Below are 19,336 nucleotides of genomic sequence, written 5' to 3' on the forward strand. Positions count from 1 at the left end.
GGGAGGATGATGCAGGGAATTAGGAAGAGCCCTCCCACCTTCGTGGCAGCCAAGTGATGCTCCATTGATATATCAAGAAACCACAGCCCTCATCAAATACCACAGATGGGACTTTGTAGGAAAAACAGGCACATTCATAGCAGACGATGTGGGATGCCCAGTGTGTGAGTGCTGTGAGTCACAAATGAGTTCTGGAGGTTCAGCCCACAGACATTGGAGCACAGAAGAGTTTGTAGCTACACACAGAGCAGAGGGAAAGACCAGGGCCCTGCAAAGACCCAGAGACCTTTTATCCATCCCCTGGTCTGCACATTGTACCAAAGCTGGTTAAAAGATTTGCTGTTCATGGAATAACAGGGAGCCCATGTCCCATAAGACCTATGCTGTTGGCCAAAAATCTTTTATACAGCGGGCTCCGTGGTATTCTAAGCTTGTTAATACGTGGGAATGATTTACCAGTCTATTCCCTACCCTAGGGAAGTTACCACAAGAGGAATAAGGCATTGTTCATTGTGGGATGCTGAGAGCAGAGGACCAAGTGTCTGCTGGGCTTGGCTCTCAGTCCTGGGGCTGCTGCTAGCTCATTGTGTGTCCTGAGTTTAAGCCACTTACCTTCGATGATTCTTGGGTTTTCTTGTCTGTAATACTCTACCCTACTGCCTCACCAGGGAGGGGTTGGGCCCCCAAAGGCAAACACCTTCAAGAGTCTCCTGGCATAAAATATTACAGGCCTGGCATGAATGGGGGTGAGCAAAGGCAGAGTATTGATGCTTTTCTACTTTGATGACAATATCCCCCCTATGACCTTCTTTTATACTGTTAGGATTCCTGAGCCCAAGTATTTATAGCAGCTCTTTCTGTAGTGGCCAAGGACGGGAAACTAAATGAAAATTGTAAACCAGTTGTGGTATATGAGTGCAATGGAATACCGTTGTGCCGTAACAAATGACAAAGGGGGCAGGTTCAGAGAAAGCTGGGAAGATCTGTAGGAACTGATGCAGAGCAAAGTGAGAAGAACCAGGAGAACAAGGTTTACAATAACAGTCACGTTCAGAAAGCAAACAACTTTGAAAGTCTTCAGAACTCTGACCAATGCATTGACCATCCTTGATTCCAGAGGATTAATGATGAACCCATCTGCCTGCCTCCCGAAAGAGAGGGGGTGGACTCAGGGGGTAGAATGGATATACATTAATAGATGTGACCAGCACGGGAATTTGTTTTAAATGAGGGGATAAGGTGGAAGGGAGAAAAAAAATGCTTGCTGAAATGAGAGGGGAGAAAAAGATATTCCTAGCCCATTTCTAGCGTTTCATTTCCACGTGTTGGATATGAAATGATTATTCTACTTTTATTCTCATGAGCAGGAAGATGAGGCGCCACCCCGACCCCCCCTTCCTGAGCAGTACAGCCCTGAGGACCCACCTCCAGCCGTGCCCCCTCTTCCTCGGGAAGCCACGATCATCCGCCACACCTCCGTGAGAGGCCTCAAGCGGCAGTCTGATGAGAGGAAGAGAGACCGGGAGCTGGGGCAGTGTGTGAATGGGGATTCCAAGGTGAGAGTCGGCTAGGAGAGAGTCACAGTCCACTCACAGTCCGGGGCTTGGAATCTGGGAGCCAGGAAGGAAGAGACAGACGGTGGAGTCTTTGGGGGCTGAATCAGAGCCTTGTGGGCCTTGTTACCTTTGTTAGGATCTTTGTATTAACCCTCACCACATCTGCTCCACATCTGCTTCCCATAGGTTGAGCTACGTTCATATATGAGTGAGCCAGAGCTGGCGTCCCTCAGTGGTGACATGAACCAGCCCTCCCTTGGATTTGTGGGCCCTGAGAGTGGCTACCAGACACTACCTGGGAGAGGTAAGGTGGGGCCCTAGCTGGCGGTGGAGAGGAGAGCTAAGCTTCATCCTTTTAATAGTGATAATAATTAGCATCGCATCAAAATAGAAGGTTTGCAGGGCGTTTATAAAGATTATCCCACTTGATCCCCATAACTACCCTGCGAGGCACGTGCCATCATTATTCCCATTTTCAGATGGGCAAGCCTAAGCTGAGACAGATTAAATGATTTGTCCAGAGTCCCATAGGCATTAAGTATGTGAGAGAATTTGAACTCATGTCTTCTAAACCCCAGGCACAGCACTCTATACATGGCCCTGTGTAGCTACCACCTTTTGCTAGGCATTTAATGCATGCTTATTGGATCGAGCCCCATTTCCCTTGGGGGAAGGTGTGTGTATGCGTATCCTTTGGGACCAACAATGACGGGTCTGCAACCAACCTTATTAAATGGGGTCTGGACCTCAGACTGTCAGCTCCAGGCTCCGGCTCTGTCTGGGGAGTGAAAGAAGCTGTCTCCTAAGACATCAGCCTTCTGGGGGTGATAGAATATGGCTGAGGGCTTCAGAAATCAGAGTCCTTCTTCTAACCCAAAGCCCCATATAGGTTTCAGGGATCTTTGCCCTTAGAGTCACCCCCGCCCCCAGGCTGTTCACTGAGTGCTCCTGAGAATGGAGCTTGATAAAAGCCATAGGGTGGAGCCCAGGCTGGGACCTGGGGGAGATGCCCTCTCCTTCATCAGTGTGAGGCTCATGAAGGGTGCCAGGCAAGGCTCTTCCCCCCCACCCCCGCCCCCTGCCATGGGGAAAACTGGTTTGGCAGTGGGTGTCCTAGGCACTGCCTCCCAGTCTAGTCCAGTAAAGAATCTCTGAGCTATTTATGCACATCTGGAGTGCTGGCTTTGGAGATAGAGGTCCAGGTTTTAAATCTTTGCTCTACTCTTCATTTAGCCAGTCCTCTAACCTCTCTGAGTTAGAGTTTCAAGCACCTAGCTAGAAACACATAGTAGGCACTTAAATGCTTATTTATTAATTTCCTCCTCTCTAAAATTACAGAGCTGGTATAGATGACCACCAAGGTCCCCTCCAACTCATAAGTCTATGAGTCCATGGCCTTGGAGCATCCTTAACTGGAGCCCTTTGTGACGTGCATGTGTGCGTGTGTCTGTGTGTGTGTATTTAAATATTTCCCAATTACATGTAAAACAATTTTTAACAATCGCTGAAATAATTTTTAGCTCCAAATTCTCTTCCTCCCCCCTCCTTGAGAGGCAAGTGATTTGATCTCGACTATATGTATGAAGTCATGCAGAACATTTGGGGCCCTTTGAACTGTGTGTGGCTGGAGAGGCTGGGTGGATCCCCTTACTGAGCAGTATTCTGCCTCTTGCCCTGAGGGAGAAACTGAGTCCCAAAGAGAAGGAAAGTGACTTGCTTAAAGACACATGCCTAGCATGAAAGCCCTGGTCTCTTTATTGTCCCTCCATAGTGTTTCTTCTTGAGGCGTGTTTATTCAGTGCTGCCTGTACTCTCTGGCCCCTCCATGGCTGACCATGCCAGGCTGGAAGGGCTTTGGGGGTTGTTCCTGGACATGTGCAGAGCTTTCATACGAGGAGGAAGAAGAGAAAGAGGGAGAATCCTTGGCTGGAGCGCCCACAGCTTCTCCCGCTCCAGGGCAGCAGAGAAGGGGAGGCACTGGGCTCGGCTCCTGGTCCTCAGGGGGCATGGGTGGGCACGTTGTCTGTGTAGAAAGGCTCTTTGCCAGGGCATCCAAGCCCATTTCTTTTTCTCCTTCTTTTGCAAAGGTTTTTCCGGCTCCACGTCCAGGCTCCAGCAATCATCTACCATTCCTTCCTACGTTACACTCAGGAGGGGATTAAATGCAGATGGCTCAAAGGTAACCTCTGCTGGATGGCCCAGGCTTTCCGTGCTGTGGTTAGAAACTTGCTGGTGGCCCTGTCTGGGCTTCCACCCTCCCTGTCCTGAGCTCTAATCACGTTTCTTTTGGCAGAACCGTCTTCTAAACCCTCTTTCCTGGGATCAGTAATCTAAGATGGGCTAGATAGGATCCTCCCTGGAGGCAGGAAAAGTAACTTCTTAAGAGCAGAAGATTAATTGGGGAGCAGTGACAGATACAAAGGGGGAGAAAAAGAACAGCTAGAAGGCCTTTTGAAATTAAATTTTTTTTAAAAAAAAATCACAAAATCATACAACTAAAGCTGGAAGGAACCTCCAAGGCAATCTAGTTGACCTGCCATTTTTTTTTTTTTTACAGATGAAGAAACTGAGAAAGGTAAAGAAAGGTGCCCAAGGATACATAGGTAGTTAATTGATAGTCGGGATTCAAACCCAGGTCTACTGACAAAGTCATTGTGCTTCCCAGTGCTAAAATCCCCCATCCTTCCAAGCACTTCCTGGGAGCCAAGACTCTTCAGTCACTCATGAGTAGGGATTAGAGCAGACAAGGTTCATTTGAACTTGGGGTAGGGAGTTGGGGAGAAGGGGCATGAAAGTTTCCAGATGACCCTACTTGCCCGGCCCAGGCTGGAGGCCAGGTTGCCCAAGTCTGTGCTTCCCAAAAGTACTGCAACATCTACATTTGGGCGAGGGCGGGGCAAGGCAGGACTTAGGATTTAATTGCTGTAGAGATCTCCAGATAAGAAGCCTTCCTCCACCAACACTGTTTATAGTTTAATTCTTTACCTTACTGTTGCCCAGAATACTTTGCCCCCTCCTTAGTTTCTCAGGCTTCCTTCAACACTCAGCTTAAATCTCACCTTCTGCAAGCCTCTCCTGTTCTCCCCAGCTGCTAATCTCTTCTCCTTTAAGATCGCCTTCCTTCTATCTTTAGTCATTTTCATGTTATCTGTCCCATTCGAAGCTAAGCACCTTGAAGGCAGGCACTGATTTTCTCTCCCTTTGTATCTCCAGTGTACAGTGCCTGGCACATAATAGCATTTAACAAAGCCTTTTTAAAAACTAATTATCTTAAACCTTAATTTAACTAATTGTCTAACTGTCTTAAAGAGTTTCCTGAGGCCCTGAGAGTTACTGACTTTCCCAGAGTCCCACAGTAAGTGTGGATCTGCAGAATAGCTAACTCCTTCACCATCCTGCCTAGCTCTATGGTCTGTAAATGAAAGAACTGCAAGGAGGCCCTTACCTGCCTATGTGGCCCAACCATATTCCTTTCCCATCTGACAAAGTCTGATTCCGTTGTTCTTAACCTTTTTTATTGTCAGTGTCTGGTGAAACCTATGAACCTCTTCTCAGAATAATGTTTTTAAATGTATGAAATCAAATACATAGCATTACAAAAGAAACCAATTAAACCAATTAAAATAGAGGTATCACAATGTAGACTTTAGGTTAAAAATCACTGTAAATTTAGTGGAAATCTCCCTAGGGCTGGGACTTATGAATTGTGGGGCTTCATCATCCGCACCGATGATGGTATTTTGAGAGTCAGTTCAGTTAAGTCGTTTTTTTTTAGTCAATTTTTAGTCGTGTGTGACTCTCCATGACCCCATTTGGGGTTTTCTTGGCAAAGACACTGGAATGGTTTGCCATTTCCTTCTCCACGTATTTTACAGATGAGGAAACTGAGGCAAACAGGGTTAAGTGCCTGGCCCAGGGTCACACAGCTAGCAAGTGTCTGAGGCTGGATTTAAACTCAGGAAGATGAGTTTTCCTGACTCAGGTCTTCCTGACTCCAGGCCTGGCACTCTGACCACTGCTCCCCATAGCTGCCCTTGAAGGTTTTAGTATAAGTCAGTGACATACCAGCAACAGGAGCAATTAATGGGATCCCAGGCTGTCTTGGCCAGGACAAGGGGAGGGAGGGGCTGTAGCCTCACTATCCTCCACAGTATTGTGTTCAGTTCTAGATGTTATGTGCTTAGAAGGGGGGCGTTGACAAGCCTAGTTACAGGGATGGTGAAGGAACTAGAAACCATGTCATACATAGGAGGACCGATTGAAGGAACTGAGGATGCCTAACCTGGAGGAGCGAAGATTTCAGGAGGCCTTATTCACTGTCTTCCAAGATCTGAAAGCTGTCTGGCAAATAAGAGAGGGATTATATTTATGGCCTCAGAGGGCAAAATTAGAAGCCCTTTGGGTAGGTAGATTGCAGAAGCAGATTTTAACTTGATTTAAGGGAAAATGTTGTAATTATTAAGAGTCAGAGGATGCCTAAGGATGCAGGGCTTGGAGTAAGATCTGTATTCAAATCCTGGCTCAGACACCGACTAGCTATGTGACCCTGGACATGTCCCTTACCCTCTTTCAACTTCAGACAATTTCCCAGGACTTAACTCTGGAGTCATTGTCTAGTTGTATTCTGAGCTGGTAGGGAGGCTTCCCTCTTGCTAAGGACATCACAGGTCCTTTGCATATTTGAGAGTCCCTCAGTGGAAACCTTTACACAAAGAGAGGCTGTCTGGACCAGCTGTTGAAGTCCATAGGATCTCTGAGTTAGGGCAGGAAGGGACCTCAGAGGTCATCTCATTTTGTCCAGCCCCCTTATCGCATAGAGGAAGGAGCAGAGGGCCAGAGAAGTGCAGTGATTTCCTAATGGTAGAAGCAGGATTAAAACCCAGGACAGCTGACTCCATAGCTCTCATTCTTCCTATTGCATCATGATGTAGAAGGTTCCCTGCTTGGGAACAAATGAGACCAAACCATTCTCCACACAGCTGCTGAAATAAACTTCCTATAATGCAAGTCTGACTGTGCCATTCTCCTGGCTTCCATGCCCTTCACAGCCTGGCTCAGCCATATTCCTCCCTTTCCCACATTCCATATTACACCCAAACTGGCTTCCCTATTTCTTCCTAATCTCAGCCTCCCTCCATGCTTTTGCCCAAGCTGTCTGCCATGCCTAGGCATGCTCTTTCCTCTCCTCTGGTTCAAGGCCTAGCTCATGTACCTACACCTAGAGGAAGACTTTCCTCATTTCCTCTAGTATTAGTATTTGCTTCCTCCTCCTCAAATAATTATATGTCTACTTGTTTTGTTGATGTGTTCTTTTCCCCTACTGGAATGGGCTTCCATTCCATAGTCCATGAGGGCAAGGACTATCCTTTAAAATTTTAGTTTGTATCCCCAACACCTAGCACAGTGCTTGCTGCATTGGGTTATATAACCTCTGAGGTGTCTCCCAGCCCTGAGATTATTCTCTGTGAAAATGTTGAAGAGGCTGCAGTGGTAAGAAGTTAAGACTGGCAGTCTGAGTCCTTGTGTGTTTGGGCCCAGCCACTGAGATTGTGTGTCCTCCTTCCCAGAGACCCAAGAGTGCCTTGGAACGACTGTATTCTGGAGACCACCTGAGGGGCAAGATGAGCGCTGAGGAGCAGCTGGAGAGGATGAAGCGTCACCAGAAGGCCCTCGTCCGGGAACGCAAGAGGACACTGAGCCAAGGCGAGAAACAGAGCATGTCCTCGTCCAACACCTTCAGCCGTCCCAGCCCTGGAGACCTTGGCTCAGTATGTTACTAGGAGGACTTGGCTGGTTGTTCCTCCCCCCTTCGCACTTTAAGGCAGGGCTTCTGAACTCCGCCTGAGCGAGCTGTTTACTCCAGCAGGGCCAGTAATCCTAATTAGGGTTGGTCTCCTCAAAATGAAGGCTGTGTTTGAGCAGGGCAAAGATAGTCAAAGAATGGAATGGGAAATGACACAGAGAAAGAGAGAGAGAGAGAGAGAGAGAGAGAGAGAGAGAGAGAGAGAGAGATTGAGCGTCAGTGCCAGTCTCTTAGTTGATAGGAGATGTCTAGAGAGACATAGTCAGTCTAGATTTCATTTCAAGAATCCCCTGGAGAGGCCATTCTAGGAATTTTCTGCCAGCCTTTCAGAACTTTATGACTGATTTTGTATGGTGGGTGGAAGAGGGATTCCAGTGATTTGCTAGGGAAGGAGCATAATAAAGTAACTGTCCCTGGAAGCCTCAAAGTGTGTGTCACAGGAGGGGCTATGGATGTGTGTTGGGGCTCTTTTAGTGAACTGTGGCTTCAGGCAGGATCCGAAAAGTTCCTTCCAAAGCCAGGACATGTTTGGGCTCAAGCAGAGAATGTGTGAGTTTTTGATGTTCTGGGTTGCTAACTGAAGCTGAGCTAACAAAGGGAGCATCCTAATTCCCAGGAGTCCAAAGGGCACAGTAGTATTAGATGTCTGTCTGTCTCTTTCTCTTTCTCTGACTCTATCTCTTTGTTTCTCTGTCTCTCTCTCACTGTCTCTCTCTCTCCCTCTCCCTCCCCCTCCCTCTCTCTCACTCTCTCTGTCTCTCTGTCTCTCTCTCTGTCCCTCTCTCTCACTCTCTCTCTGTCTCTTTCACACTCTCTCTCTGTCTCTCACTCTCTCTCTGTCTCTCTCACTCTCTCTCTGTCTCTCACACTCTCTCTCTGTCTCTCTCTCACTCTCTCTCTGTCTCTGTCTCTGTCTCTTCCCCAAATTTTAGTTCAGTTGTATGTTTTGTGTTTAATAATGTGTTTCCCCGGATGTTTAGCCTGATTCTTCCTTACCTAATTCATTGCACAAGTTTTCCTGCTTTTAGAGTTACCGCTCATCATGCCTCTAATGTTGCCTGTTTTGTTTACAGAAGCTTCTAATTTGTGTTGGACCTTTTGTAACTAGCCGACTCTGTTTTCACCAGGCTTCATTGCATTAGCAGCTCTGCCTTAATAGCTTAGCCGAGCCCCCCACCCCAAGTGTGACTTGTCCTCCCTCTCCTTCAGTCCTTATCCAGCATCTTCTCCTCCCCATCCCAGTAATGCTGATTTGTGATTCACCTGTCTCTAGTCTCTGCATTGCTGATCTGTTCCCTGCCAGGGAATACTAGTGGAGAGCTGGACAACACACATTTATCTGAGTGAAGTCCTTCACCCCGGAGAGCATAAATACGTTCACAATCTTTGCACATTCCAATGAGCTATGCCACATTGAAGTATTTTTTTTTTGTCATTCTAGTTCATCTGATACACACGCAGTTTCTTAATGACACCTTTTGCTATTGTGTTGACAAGAATTAATGATTGGAGTGAATATTAAAACATGCCCCTCCCCACCTGTAGTCAAGCAGCCTGTTTATAGTATTAGTTTAGTGGCCAGAGAGATGAGCTCCGGGGGCACTGACGTGTACAGAGCTGCTGATGTCCACTGGCTCTCTCAGCCTCTGCGTGTGGGTTACTGACCAAATAAGATAACATTGCCTTTTTTTTTGTTTTGGTTTTTGCAACCAGGTGTCTCAAAATGTAGAAAGAGTACAGATACAGAGTGACTCTTGAGTAGCTTCTTGTGGATTTTTTATTGTTGGGTTTTTATTTTGAAGAAACACATGTACAAATCTCTGCATTGACACCAATAAAAATGTTGCTTGATGATAATGGGTTGATGTGTTTCTTACTAGACCGCACCGTAGAATAAAGTAGTCCTGTTCTTTGGAGTCAATCAAGCCTGGCTTAAACAAGTAGCTGTCACTCTTCCAAAACTGGAAGAAACTGTATGTCTTCTTTGTGGATCATTACATGATTTCTCTATCGCAGGAGCTTCAACATCCTAACCACATCAGACATTCAGAATCATTCACCAAAGAGAGAGCGATGACCATTTTAATCTATAGTATGGAAAGCTTGTGCATGAATAGGTTGGAATTGGCTGATTTTCTCTTCATTATTACTGTCATTGGTATTGCTGACAGACGTGCCCAGGACTCTTTGGGTATCTGAAAAGTGGGGTAGGAGGGGACGGGGGAAGGGAGAGGATGGACATCTGCTGCTGTCTAAGAGAAGAAAGGCATGGTAAGCCCTCTTCACAATTCATAACAACACGGTCAGCATTAATACTTTTTAGGACACGGGGATAGAAATTGGCCTCTGCTGCTCTGACCATAAAGCATTTTAGGGAGATTCACCTTCGTACAGAAAGAGGGTTATTAGAAGACTCACACTGAGCATAGTTTTCAAGGTACCCATGGTTTTGCCATTGAATTAAAAGTGGCCTCACCGATTCCATATGAACCCACTCTAATTTCAAAGTGACCCAGCTCCAAAGCTACTTTCGGGTTCTACTGTATGCTTCACCATTGGCTCCCTCATTAGCTGATCTTAATAGCTATTATATATGGAAAGAATTCCCTAATATCCTCATTCTTTCAAAAGGTCAGTGAAGGTCTTTGTTTTTTCTTATTTCCAAGTCCAATATATTGGTCTTTTAATTGAAAAAAGAGCCCATGGACCTACATGGACTGGCAGTGTCATAGCATCATAGATTCAGAGCTAGAAAGGACCTTAGAGATTATTTAATTCCATTCCCTCATTTCGTAGATGAGGAAGCTGAGATCCAAAGAAAGATGAAGGATTTGTGAAGAGTTAGATGCATAATAAGCAGCAGAACCAATATTTGAGCCTATGTCCTTGGACTTCAGATCCATCACCGTTTCCCCCATAACACTGACAATCCACATTTATTAGCCTCACTGGCAGGCAATCTTCTAAGGGGGTTACACAGTGCAGCTGACTGGGAGATTTGGATCAGGCCCTGGCTGAGGGATGGAGAGTTACCAGCTGGGCCCCCAACTTGCCCTCATCCCAACAGAGGCCAGTGTCTGAGTCAGTGTCCTAGAGTGAACAGACATCCCTTAGGTCTAGCCTTGGCCTCCAGTTGTGTTTTGGAAATGTAGTTAATCCCAAGGTTCCAGATAGGCATCAGCTATTTAGTACTTAAGACGCTAAGCCTTGGGAAGCAGGCTGTTTGTTGAAAGGGTCAGATATTTTTCATTTTCCTCTCGAGCTTTTCAATAATGACTCCCAGCAGCCTGGGTCCCCCCCAAAGGAAGGGCAAGTCTCAGTTGGCAGGGAGCAGTGACCGCTTTTTAACCCTTTTGTGTCTATTACCAGTGGAAGCGAGAACAGGACTTTGATTTACAATTACTTGAGAGAGCCATGCAAGGAGGGGAGAAAGACGAGGATGGCTGGCTGAAAGTACAGGCTACTCCCGTGACTGAGATGGACCTAGAGCCTCAAGACTATGACATAGACATCAGCAGAGAGGTAAGGTTGGCGGGGCTGTCACCTTGCTGATGGAAGCATCTTCTTCCATGGCTTTCTTCTCTAGGGCTTTCTCAGGCTGGGTGTGTTGAGTGTTTCTTCTTGTAGGTCACAGGAAAGCACTTCCCAGATAATCCCACAAAGAAGGACCAAGTTAGGTTCCATGAATGAGCCTAGGATCTCAAAGCTGGCATCAGGACAGAAAATAGTATAGAGGGGGTGTCGGCTCAAGGCCTGTTAAAGAAATGTTATCCAGTTGGGAGCTGGACGAGTCCCTTGATTCAGGGGGACCAAGCTATGTGAGAGACAGGGCTGAGGCGAAAGGAGGCCAGCTGTGATGGAGCACCCAGTGAAGACTCCGTTAAGTGCCTACTCTGCGCCAAGCAGTCTGCTAAACACTGGGATGTAAGGACGAAGAATGACATAGACCTGGGCCTAATGAAGCTTACGGGGTACAGAAGAAGACAATAGATAAGGATGATGCAGGAGAGTTTGAAGAGGGAAGGGAGGAAATTCCAGGCACTGTCTAAAGTGCTTTCCAAATACTATCTCATTCGATCCTCACAACAACTCAGGGAAGGGAACTACTGTGTGCTAAGCATTTATAATTAGTATCCCATTTGGTCTTCACAACAACCCAAGGGAAAGGGAAGAAGCATTCATAGAGCACCTACTATGTGCTAAGCATTTTACAGATATTATAAAGTACTTTGCCAAAGTTTCAAGTACTATATAAATGTGAGTTATTAAATAATAATTAAATGATTCACTAATATTTATTAAATATTATTTAGTTCTTGTGAAATTATATGTAATCGTTATTAAGTAGCATTTTATAAAAGTTATTAGGTGATAGTTAAGAATGGCTGTTATTAAATAGTTATAACAAGAGGGCCTGGTGGTCATGTCATGAGGTAGATTCCCTAGAGAGAATCATCTTGAGCCAAGACCCATATTGGTTGCTCTTCCCCGCATATACACATACACATATGTTATCATCTTCTTCACAGAATTGGAGACTGGGTTGGGAGAGAAGCCCTCACGGACTAGATTTAGAGTCAAGAGAACCTGGGTTTGAATCCCACCTCTGACACTTACTAGCTGTGTGACCTCCACAGGTCACTTAGACTCTCTGATTGTTATTTTCTTCATCTGTGAAATGGAAGAAAGAATAACATCCACCCCAAAGGGTTTGCAGCTAGGTGACACAGTGAATAGAGTGCCAGGCCTGGAGTCAGGAAGACTTATCTTCATGAGTTCAAATCCAACCATAGACACTTACTAGCTGTGTGACCCAGGGCAAGTCACTTCACCCTGTTTGCCTCAGTTTCCTTATCTGTAAAATGAGCTGGAGAAGGAAATGGCAAACCACTCCAGTATCTCTACCAAGAAAACGCCAAATGGGGTCACAAAGAGTCAGACAGGACCGAACAACAAAGGACTGTTGTACAGATCAAATGCATTATCATAGAGAAAGCAGCCTGCAAACCTCTAAGTACTCTATAAATGTGAGATATTATTATTATAATTATTGACCAGCTCACTGAGGTACCCAGAACAATATAGCAGTGTTTGGGGCAGAATCGTTTATATCCGGGCCCCACTGGCCCCAAGGAGTTATCTGGCCCAATCCCCTGGCCACTGAGCCTTTCCTCTTGCTATTTGAGATAGTCGGGAACTTGTCCAGCTAAAGGTCCCCTTCTGGAAACAAACTCCCATATCCTGTCCTGGCAGTCTGCTGTAGGGCCCAAATAATCCTGCCAGTCAGGAAGTCCTTCCTTATCGCTAACCTAAATCCCTCCTGCTGTAATGAAATCACGCTTCCTCTTCATCTGCCTTCCCTGTTGGAAACAGAGAAGACTTTGTTAACTTTCTCCACCATGAGAGAGGTAGCAATCATGAATCAAAGTCTTGAGTGTGTCCTTAAGTTGGATTTAATTTGGTTTTTAAAAATTTGATCAGTCGTGCTCAAACTCATCCTTTGAGCATTAGGGAAAAACTTGACTGCTGAGCCTGTCTTGGCTACCTGCTTGCCAGTATGAAGACGAGATTCTCACACTGGGACTGCTGTTCCGAGTTCGGGCCACTATGGCTCAGCCCTTGGCTGGAAGGATTACCTCCAGTCCTGGGGAACCCAGGAGCCATAGTGATATGATTTGGACCTCCACCCTCCCCCAGGTCAAGAAATCCCTTCCTTGGTCCCTGGTTTTCTTTTCCACGACCTACCTGTCAATATTTCAGCCCGTGGCTTAGGACTTTGAAACTACCTATCTCAACAAAAACAATTATAATGATGATGGTAACAGCTGACATTTTTACAAGGCGCTTCATGTCCATCGCTTCATTTAATCCTCAAAGAGTTGTGAATAAGAGGATCTGGGTTCATATCCAGGCTTTGCCACTCAGTATTAGGCAAGTGGTTTCCCAGCTCTGGAAAGTGAGCGTCCTGAGAACCTGACGATTTCCAGCTCTAAATATGGTTGTATGAATATCCCTGTGAGGTGGATCCTTCTGACCATTTTACCAGTGAGGTGATAATGACTCAGAGTGGCTTAATAAGTTGCCTGTGGGGTACATACTATAGCTAATTAATATCAGAGGTGGGATTCAAACCCAAGGCTCTGCTGACCGTCCTCCCTCCTCCATAGTGTCTGTCTTTGCTGCTTGAAGAAATTTCCCTTTCTGTACCCTTGCCACACCTCACTTTCTAATCTGCTCATACCTCTTCTGCTGCCCACTAGCCACCCAGGTCCCCTGCTCCTGCCCCTCTCCCTCTTTCTTTTCTCCCTCTGCCAGCACACAGTCAAGCCCTGGTTGAGGGAGTTTTCCACCACAGGGAATTCCCTATACCTATGCAATCACAGGTCTAGTCCTTATACCTGTCCTGTCCCAACAGGGTGTGTAAGGGATCATGGCTAAAGAAATGTATTGAGTGTGGGCTTTAGCAAATTATCTGAGGATAATGTCCTAATCTAGAACTTTCCTGAACTGGCTTCCTTCCCTTTCCCCCTTCTCTCTCTGCCATCGCCCCTCAGCCCCCAGATGGGCAATGCCCAACCTCTCAGGCAGACCTCAAAGGACCCACCAAGTAGGACTGACCAGTGAACTAAGAAGCATCCATTAAGCACTTACTACCAAATATCAGTCACTGTGTTAACCCTGAGAGAAAAAGGCAGGGCAAAAACTTGCTTCTGTCCTCTAGGAGCTTACAGTCTAATGAAGGAGACACTTGGTGTGCAAATATCAGTACATAGTAGCTATGGTGTTAATGGATGGATGGTAACCAGACAAGGGAAGGCAGTGAGGGACAGGTGCCCAGCTTCAGAGTTTTCCTCTGTTCCTTCTGTTTGTCTAGCTGTCCAAGCCAGATAAGGTGTCCATTCCTGAACGCTATGTGGACTTGGAGCCCGAGGAGCCGCTCAGCATGGAAGAGTTAGAGGCAAGGTTCCGCAAAGCCGAGAAGATCCGCAACCTCCTCACCCGCTCGAGGTCAGCATCTCATCCTGGGTCCCCTCATCCTCATGCCCAGCCTCAACCACATATTGATAATGTATCAGGTCAAGCAAGGGTGGGCGTACCTTATACTCGGGCTGCATGCCCATCTCTGCATATTGTCCCAACATTGAAAATGGGCTAGATCAGGGGTGGGGCACCTGCAGCCTTGAAGCCACAGGTTCCCCACCCTGGACTTGTTGAGGTGTCCCTGGGTCCCTTGAGGCTCTTCCTACCGAAGCCCCACATGGGCAGATCCTTCTAAAGTGGAGAGTTACTGGCTCAGTTAATGGCCACCCCACCATGCTGTCAACCAAGGACAGCTACCTGATTTCAGAGAGGTTGACCTCTAAGGCAGGAATTATTTTGTCCAAAAAAATTCATGAAATCAAAGATTATGTTTGGAGAGATTAGGTGAATAATAATAATTATTGTAATAATAATAATAATAAGCAGCTGGCAATATAGCGACTTTGAGGTTTGCAGAGCACTTTATTTACGTAATCTCACTTGATCTTCCTAGCACCCCTGATGTGGTAGCTGCTATGATTCCCCCCATTTTATAGATGGGTAAACTAAGATTCAAGAGAGTTTAAGTGACTTGCCTAGGGTCACACAGTTAATGGTAGAGGTAGGATTTTAACTTGGATCTCCATGACTCTAAGCCCAGCCAAAATCTTTTACACCATCTTGCCCTCTATTTATGTCACTGGAGGGAATACCTACAACAGTGAAGTCCTAGTTCTTTTGAAATATCATCATTTCTCTCTCTGACATCGAGTTGAAATGACCTGCTTAGTCCTGCAGGAATTCAGAGACAGGGCTCAGATGATAACTGCTAAGGTTCGTACGCATTATTTTGTTTTATCCTCACACAAGGGGGGCTTATGCCATAGCCGATAGAGCATTGGTCTCAGAACCGAGAAGATCCAGATTTGAGTGCCGCCTCTATTTCATATTGGCTACATGACCCTGGGCGAGTCATTTATCTTCTCAATGCTCTAGGCAACTCTCTAAGACTTTAGATTTCAGAGAAGTAGCTGACCTGCTCACCTGGGAATTAGGTCTACCAATCCAGCCCTTGCCACTTTACCTAAGCCTCACAGCAGCCATGTGAGGTAGATGCTGTTAATATTTCCATTTTATAGATGAGGAAACTGAGTCTTAAGTGCCAGATGGTAATATGATAGAATAGAAAGTGAACTAGCTCTAAAGGTAGAAGACTTGGGTTCAAATCTGACCTCTAACACGAGCCATGTTACCACTCTTCCATGCTACTCTGATTGTACTGGTGATCTTTGGGTTCCCATATACACTGAGCATGTTTTTGGAGGAGAGATAAGTGTGGCAGGTGGAGGATGCAGAATAGGAAACTAGTCACCTCACTGCCCTGCCCATTCCCTGGAAGGATCTGGGTATGGGCAGAGGGGGGAGCCATCATCAAGCTGCTCTCTGCTGGGGGGGGTGACCAGCTTCCTTTCTTTCCTGGCCTCCAGCATGCACAACCTGCAGCCTCTGACCACTCAGGACAAACACCGCTCGGCCGACCTCGACTCCCAGCTCCAGGAACAAGAACGCATCTTCCACATCTCACACACCCTGGCCTCTGAAGCCTCCCAGCGTAGCAAGCAGGTGGCAGGTAAGCCTCGCCGCTTCCTGTCCCAAGGGACCACTTGTGGCCAGGCCCCTTCCTGAGTTCTGGGAACCAGCCAACATCCCTTCTCACATGTCACCACCACTCATGCTGTATCCAGGGCACCCTCTCTTGGAAGCAGTGAGCCCCTGGCTGGGACGTGCTCCCCCAGGGACATGAGGATCATGCCAAGAGAGGATTAATTTCTTTACAAGAGGCAAGAAGACACTGTCCTAGGTCAGACTTTCAGTCCCAAGGAGAAAGAAGTAATCAAATGACAATCTCAAGTATTGGGTGGCATGGGGTTGTTTTGCAGGGAGAGTTGGGGGCAGGGGGAACGGCAGCATTTTTCATCCTTTTACCCACGTCATCAGCATGTCAGCTTTGCTCTCAAAAGGAAGATTTAAAATTTAGTTCTGTCTCTGGGGCCATCAGGGTGAGCTATGGGATTTTGCACTTAGGATAAATGAACTGGAGAGACAGTTTTCTGAGACTCTTTATTGGGGCTAAGTAGGAAGAGAGGGGTCAAGCTAGCCCTTCCTGGGGCCCAGCAGATGGCCTGGCTGCCCATCTGTCCTGGTCCTGATTGTCTGATTTAGGCCATAACTTCTTGGCCTGACTGAATGCCTGTCCGTTCATGATGTCCCCAGCTAGACAGCTCCTTACCGTCCACTAAAGCTGAGTTTTTCTAGCTTCCTCTCTAGTGGTGGCCAAAGCAAGCTTTTGGACTGACTATGTAGACCGAAGCTATCAAACATGCTGCAACATTGTGGCCAGCAGCACTCCTGAGGCCAGGACCAGATTAAAATGGAATTGGGAAATATTTTACAAAATAGATAAAAATACAGTAGAACATATATGATGTTAATATGTGGCTTTCTAAGCCAGTGTGGCCCATAGGGGTCCTTAGATATGGTCTAGTGATGCTTTCTATTTGAGTGTGACACAACATATATAGATGACCCTTGTCCTCCCCCAACACACTCATGAGAAGGAGTGGGAAATTATTTCAGGAGTAACATCGATTTTTTCCGAGGAGCAGTTCCATTGTTGTGAACACTGTTCAGCTCCCCAAATACTATTTGGCCAGAAATGAGGCCTCTCTCTTCATGGAAGCTGTATTGCTGCCAGCTGGGCATTTGGGGGAAGGGTAGCATCCAGGGAGTTACAAGGGCTCCCACACCTGCCTACGCTTCCTGAGGGGCAGAGCCTTGAAGGAGATTTTATGCTCTGGAACATCTGAGTCATTCAGCATTGGGCACCTCTGTCCCCAGGACCAAAGTCCCAGCAGGCACTGCTGTCATCCAGCGGCCATCATGGCCTAGAGTGGCCCTTGACAAGATTCCCTTAACAACTACTGGGATCCTCATAATGGGTTTCTTGGAAAGCCAGTGTAGACATCCTCCAGACTGATGAAGAGGCTGAAGAGACCCTGCGCAATGGGCAGAGGCCAGAGTGTGGAATCCTAGAGTCTCCGAATTGGAAGGCACTTTAAAATATATCTGTGCCAGTCTCTGGGAACCCCCTTGAATCTGGAATACAGTCTCTGGGAGCCCCCTTGAACTGTCCTTGAATCTTCCAACTAGATCTGGCCTTCCCCTAAGGCCATAAGCCTTACATTATTATTAGGCCCAAATCTCTACCTAGCCTTGCCCTTTATTGTCCAGCTACTTCCCACCCTTGATACTATCAATATCCATGCCTTCAGCTACTTCCCACCCTTAATTCCATTCTCTTGGTTGCTGGAGTCGGACCTCATCTTCTCCTCCTTAGACTCCTCCTCAAGACCCTCCCTAAAGCCCTCCTATAGTCACCCCAAACCACCCCTTAATCCCTCCTACTATCTTTGTGTATATAATCTCCATCTTGCCTCCATGAAGGTGCTCAGGTTCAGTCTAGCCCAGTAGATTGAATCTGGCCCACTTGTGAAAATAGGCGTCACAAAGGGTGGGATTTCTTAAGACAACCCATTATGGTTAATCCCTAATAAACTTTGTCTTTTCCCTTGGGAAAAAAAAATATATATATATCTGCCAATGCCCTCATGAGCAGACATCCCCTCTAGGAGATTTCTACCAATTATGTGGAATTCACTAACTCCCACGGCTGCCCGTTGGAATTTCAAACGGTTTTAATTGTTAAGAAGTTTTCTGGTTCTGCGTCATTCATCCGATGCTCCTTGGTCTGCCCTTTGAAGCCAAGGGCAACCAGGTTAATCCCTCTTCCCAGAGCGACCCTTCAGATATCAGAAGACAGTGATCACTGACCGTCCTCTTCCCTTCGCATCTTTTCTCTAGGTCAGTGATTCTCAAAGCATGGTCCAGGAGGACCCCAGAAACCATTTCCAGGGGTCTGTAAAGTCAAAACTCTTTTCACAATAATACTAAGATGTTTTAATTTCTAGATACAACCAATGTAGACAAAAGATCTTTGCAGGGAGGGGGAAGCGATTTCTAAAAATTGTTGTAGAGGTTAAAGAGATTCTGAGACCCAGAAGTTTGAGAACCACTGCTCTAGACAAAACATAGTTTGTCCCGTGGATCCTGGCATAGAACCTAGTCTTTTCAGTGGCCTAATTGCCTTCCTCTGGTCATGCTCCAGTTTGTCAGTGTTCACCCTAAATTATGTTATCTGGAAGCGAACATAATATTCAAGGTGTGATCCAAGGATAGAAGCAGAAAGACAGCCACCTCCCTAGTTCTGAACCCCACACTTCTCTTAGTGCAACGCAAGGTTCCCTTAGTTTTTTTGGTGAGGATTTTGGTTTTGTTGAGCTTCCATAGCACACAGCTGACTCATAGGGGGCTTTAGGTCCACTAAATCCCCCTGATCTTTTTCATATGAACTTCATTATCCATAGCTGGATAGGTTTTTTTTTTTTTTGGAACTCAAGACTTTCCATTTATTCTTATTAAATTTCAATCTATTAGATTTATTCTAATTCCTCTAGAATATTGTGTTAAGGATCCCAATTAGTTATCCTTCCTCAGTTCAATTCAGTTCAGCATAGGGACTGCTATACGCAAGGCACAGGGTTTGGTGTTGGGAGATGACAAAGACAGATGTGAACAAGGAGTCTATCTTCTATTGGGACACTAGTGTCATCTGCAAATTTGACAGCCACCACCATTACTTCCTGGATCTAAGTCATGGGCACAAATGTTGAGCACCTGGATTCAGGCCTGTGTCCTCTGAAGTGACTGTTCTCTGTCACAGTGCAAACCTCTTCCCAGCTAGGACCTTCCAGAGGACCAGGGTACCTGAGATCATGCAAGTCTCAATTTGAGTCCAAAGTCTTTAATAGGAGGGAAATTCAGACTAGAGAGAGAGATC

The 19,336-nt window shown here is 46.3% G+C and overlaps 1 protein-coding gene across 4 annotated transcripts in view; it reads left to right on the plus strand.

Moving 5' to 3' along the window:
* PLEKHA7 (pleckstrin homology domain containing A7) overlaps window positions 1-19,336 on the plus strand; it is a 245,303-nt gene that overhangs the window by 223,412 nt on the left and 2,555 nt on the right. For all 4 annotated transcript variants that reach the window (XM_036763072.1, XM_036763071.1, XM_036763070.1 and 1 more), the window contains 7 exons: window positions 1,368-1,556; window positions 1,743-1,860; window positions 3,644-3,735; window positions 7,124-7,324; window positions 10,729-10,881; window positions 14,234-14,367; window positions 15,867-16,009. In XM_036763072.1, coding sequence (XP_036618967.1) covers window positions 1,368-1,556; window positions 1,743-1,860; window positions 3,644-3,735; window positions 7,124-7,324; window positions 10,729-10,881; window positions 14,234-14,367; window positions 15,867-16,009 — 1,030 coding nt within the window. The remainder of the gene's footprint in view (window positions 1-1,367; window positions 1,557-1,742; window positions 1,861-3,643; window positions 3,736-7,123; window positions 7,325-10,728; window positions 10,882-14,233; window positions 14,368-15,866; window positions 16,010-19,336) is intronic.

Source organism: Trichosurus vulpecula, chromosome 6, assembly GCF_011100635.1.
Source record: "Trichosurus vulpecula isolate mTriVul1 chromosome 6, mTriVul1.pri, whole genome shotgun sequence".
NCBI classification, from domain to species: domain Eukaryota; kingdom Metazoa; phylum Chordata; class Mammalia; order Diprotodontia; family Phalangeridae; genus Trichosurus; species Trichosurus vulpecula.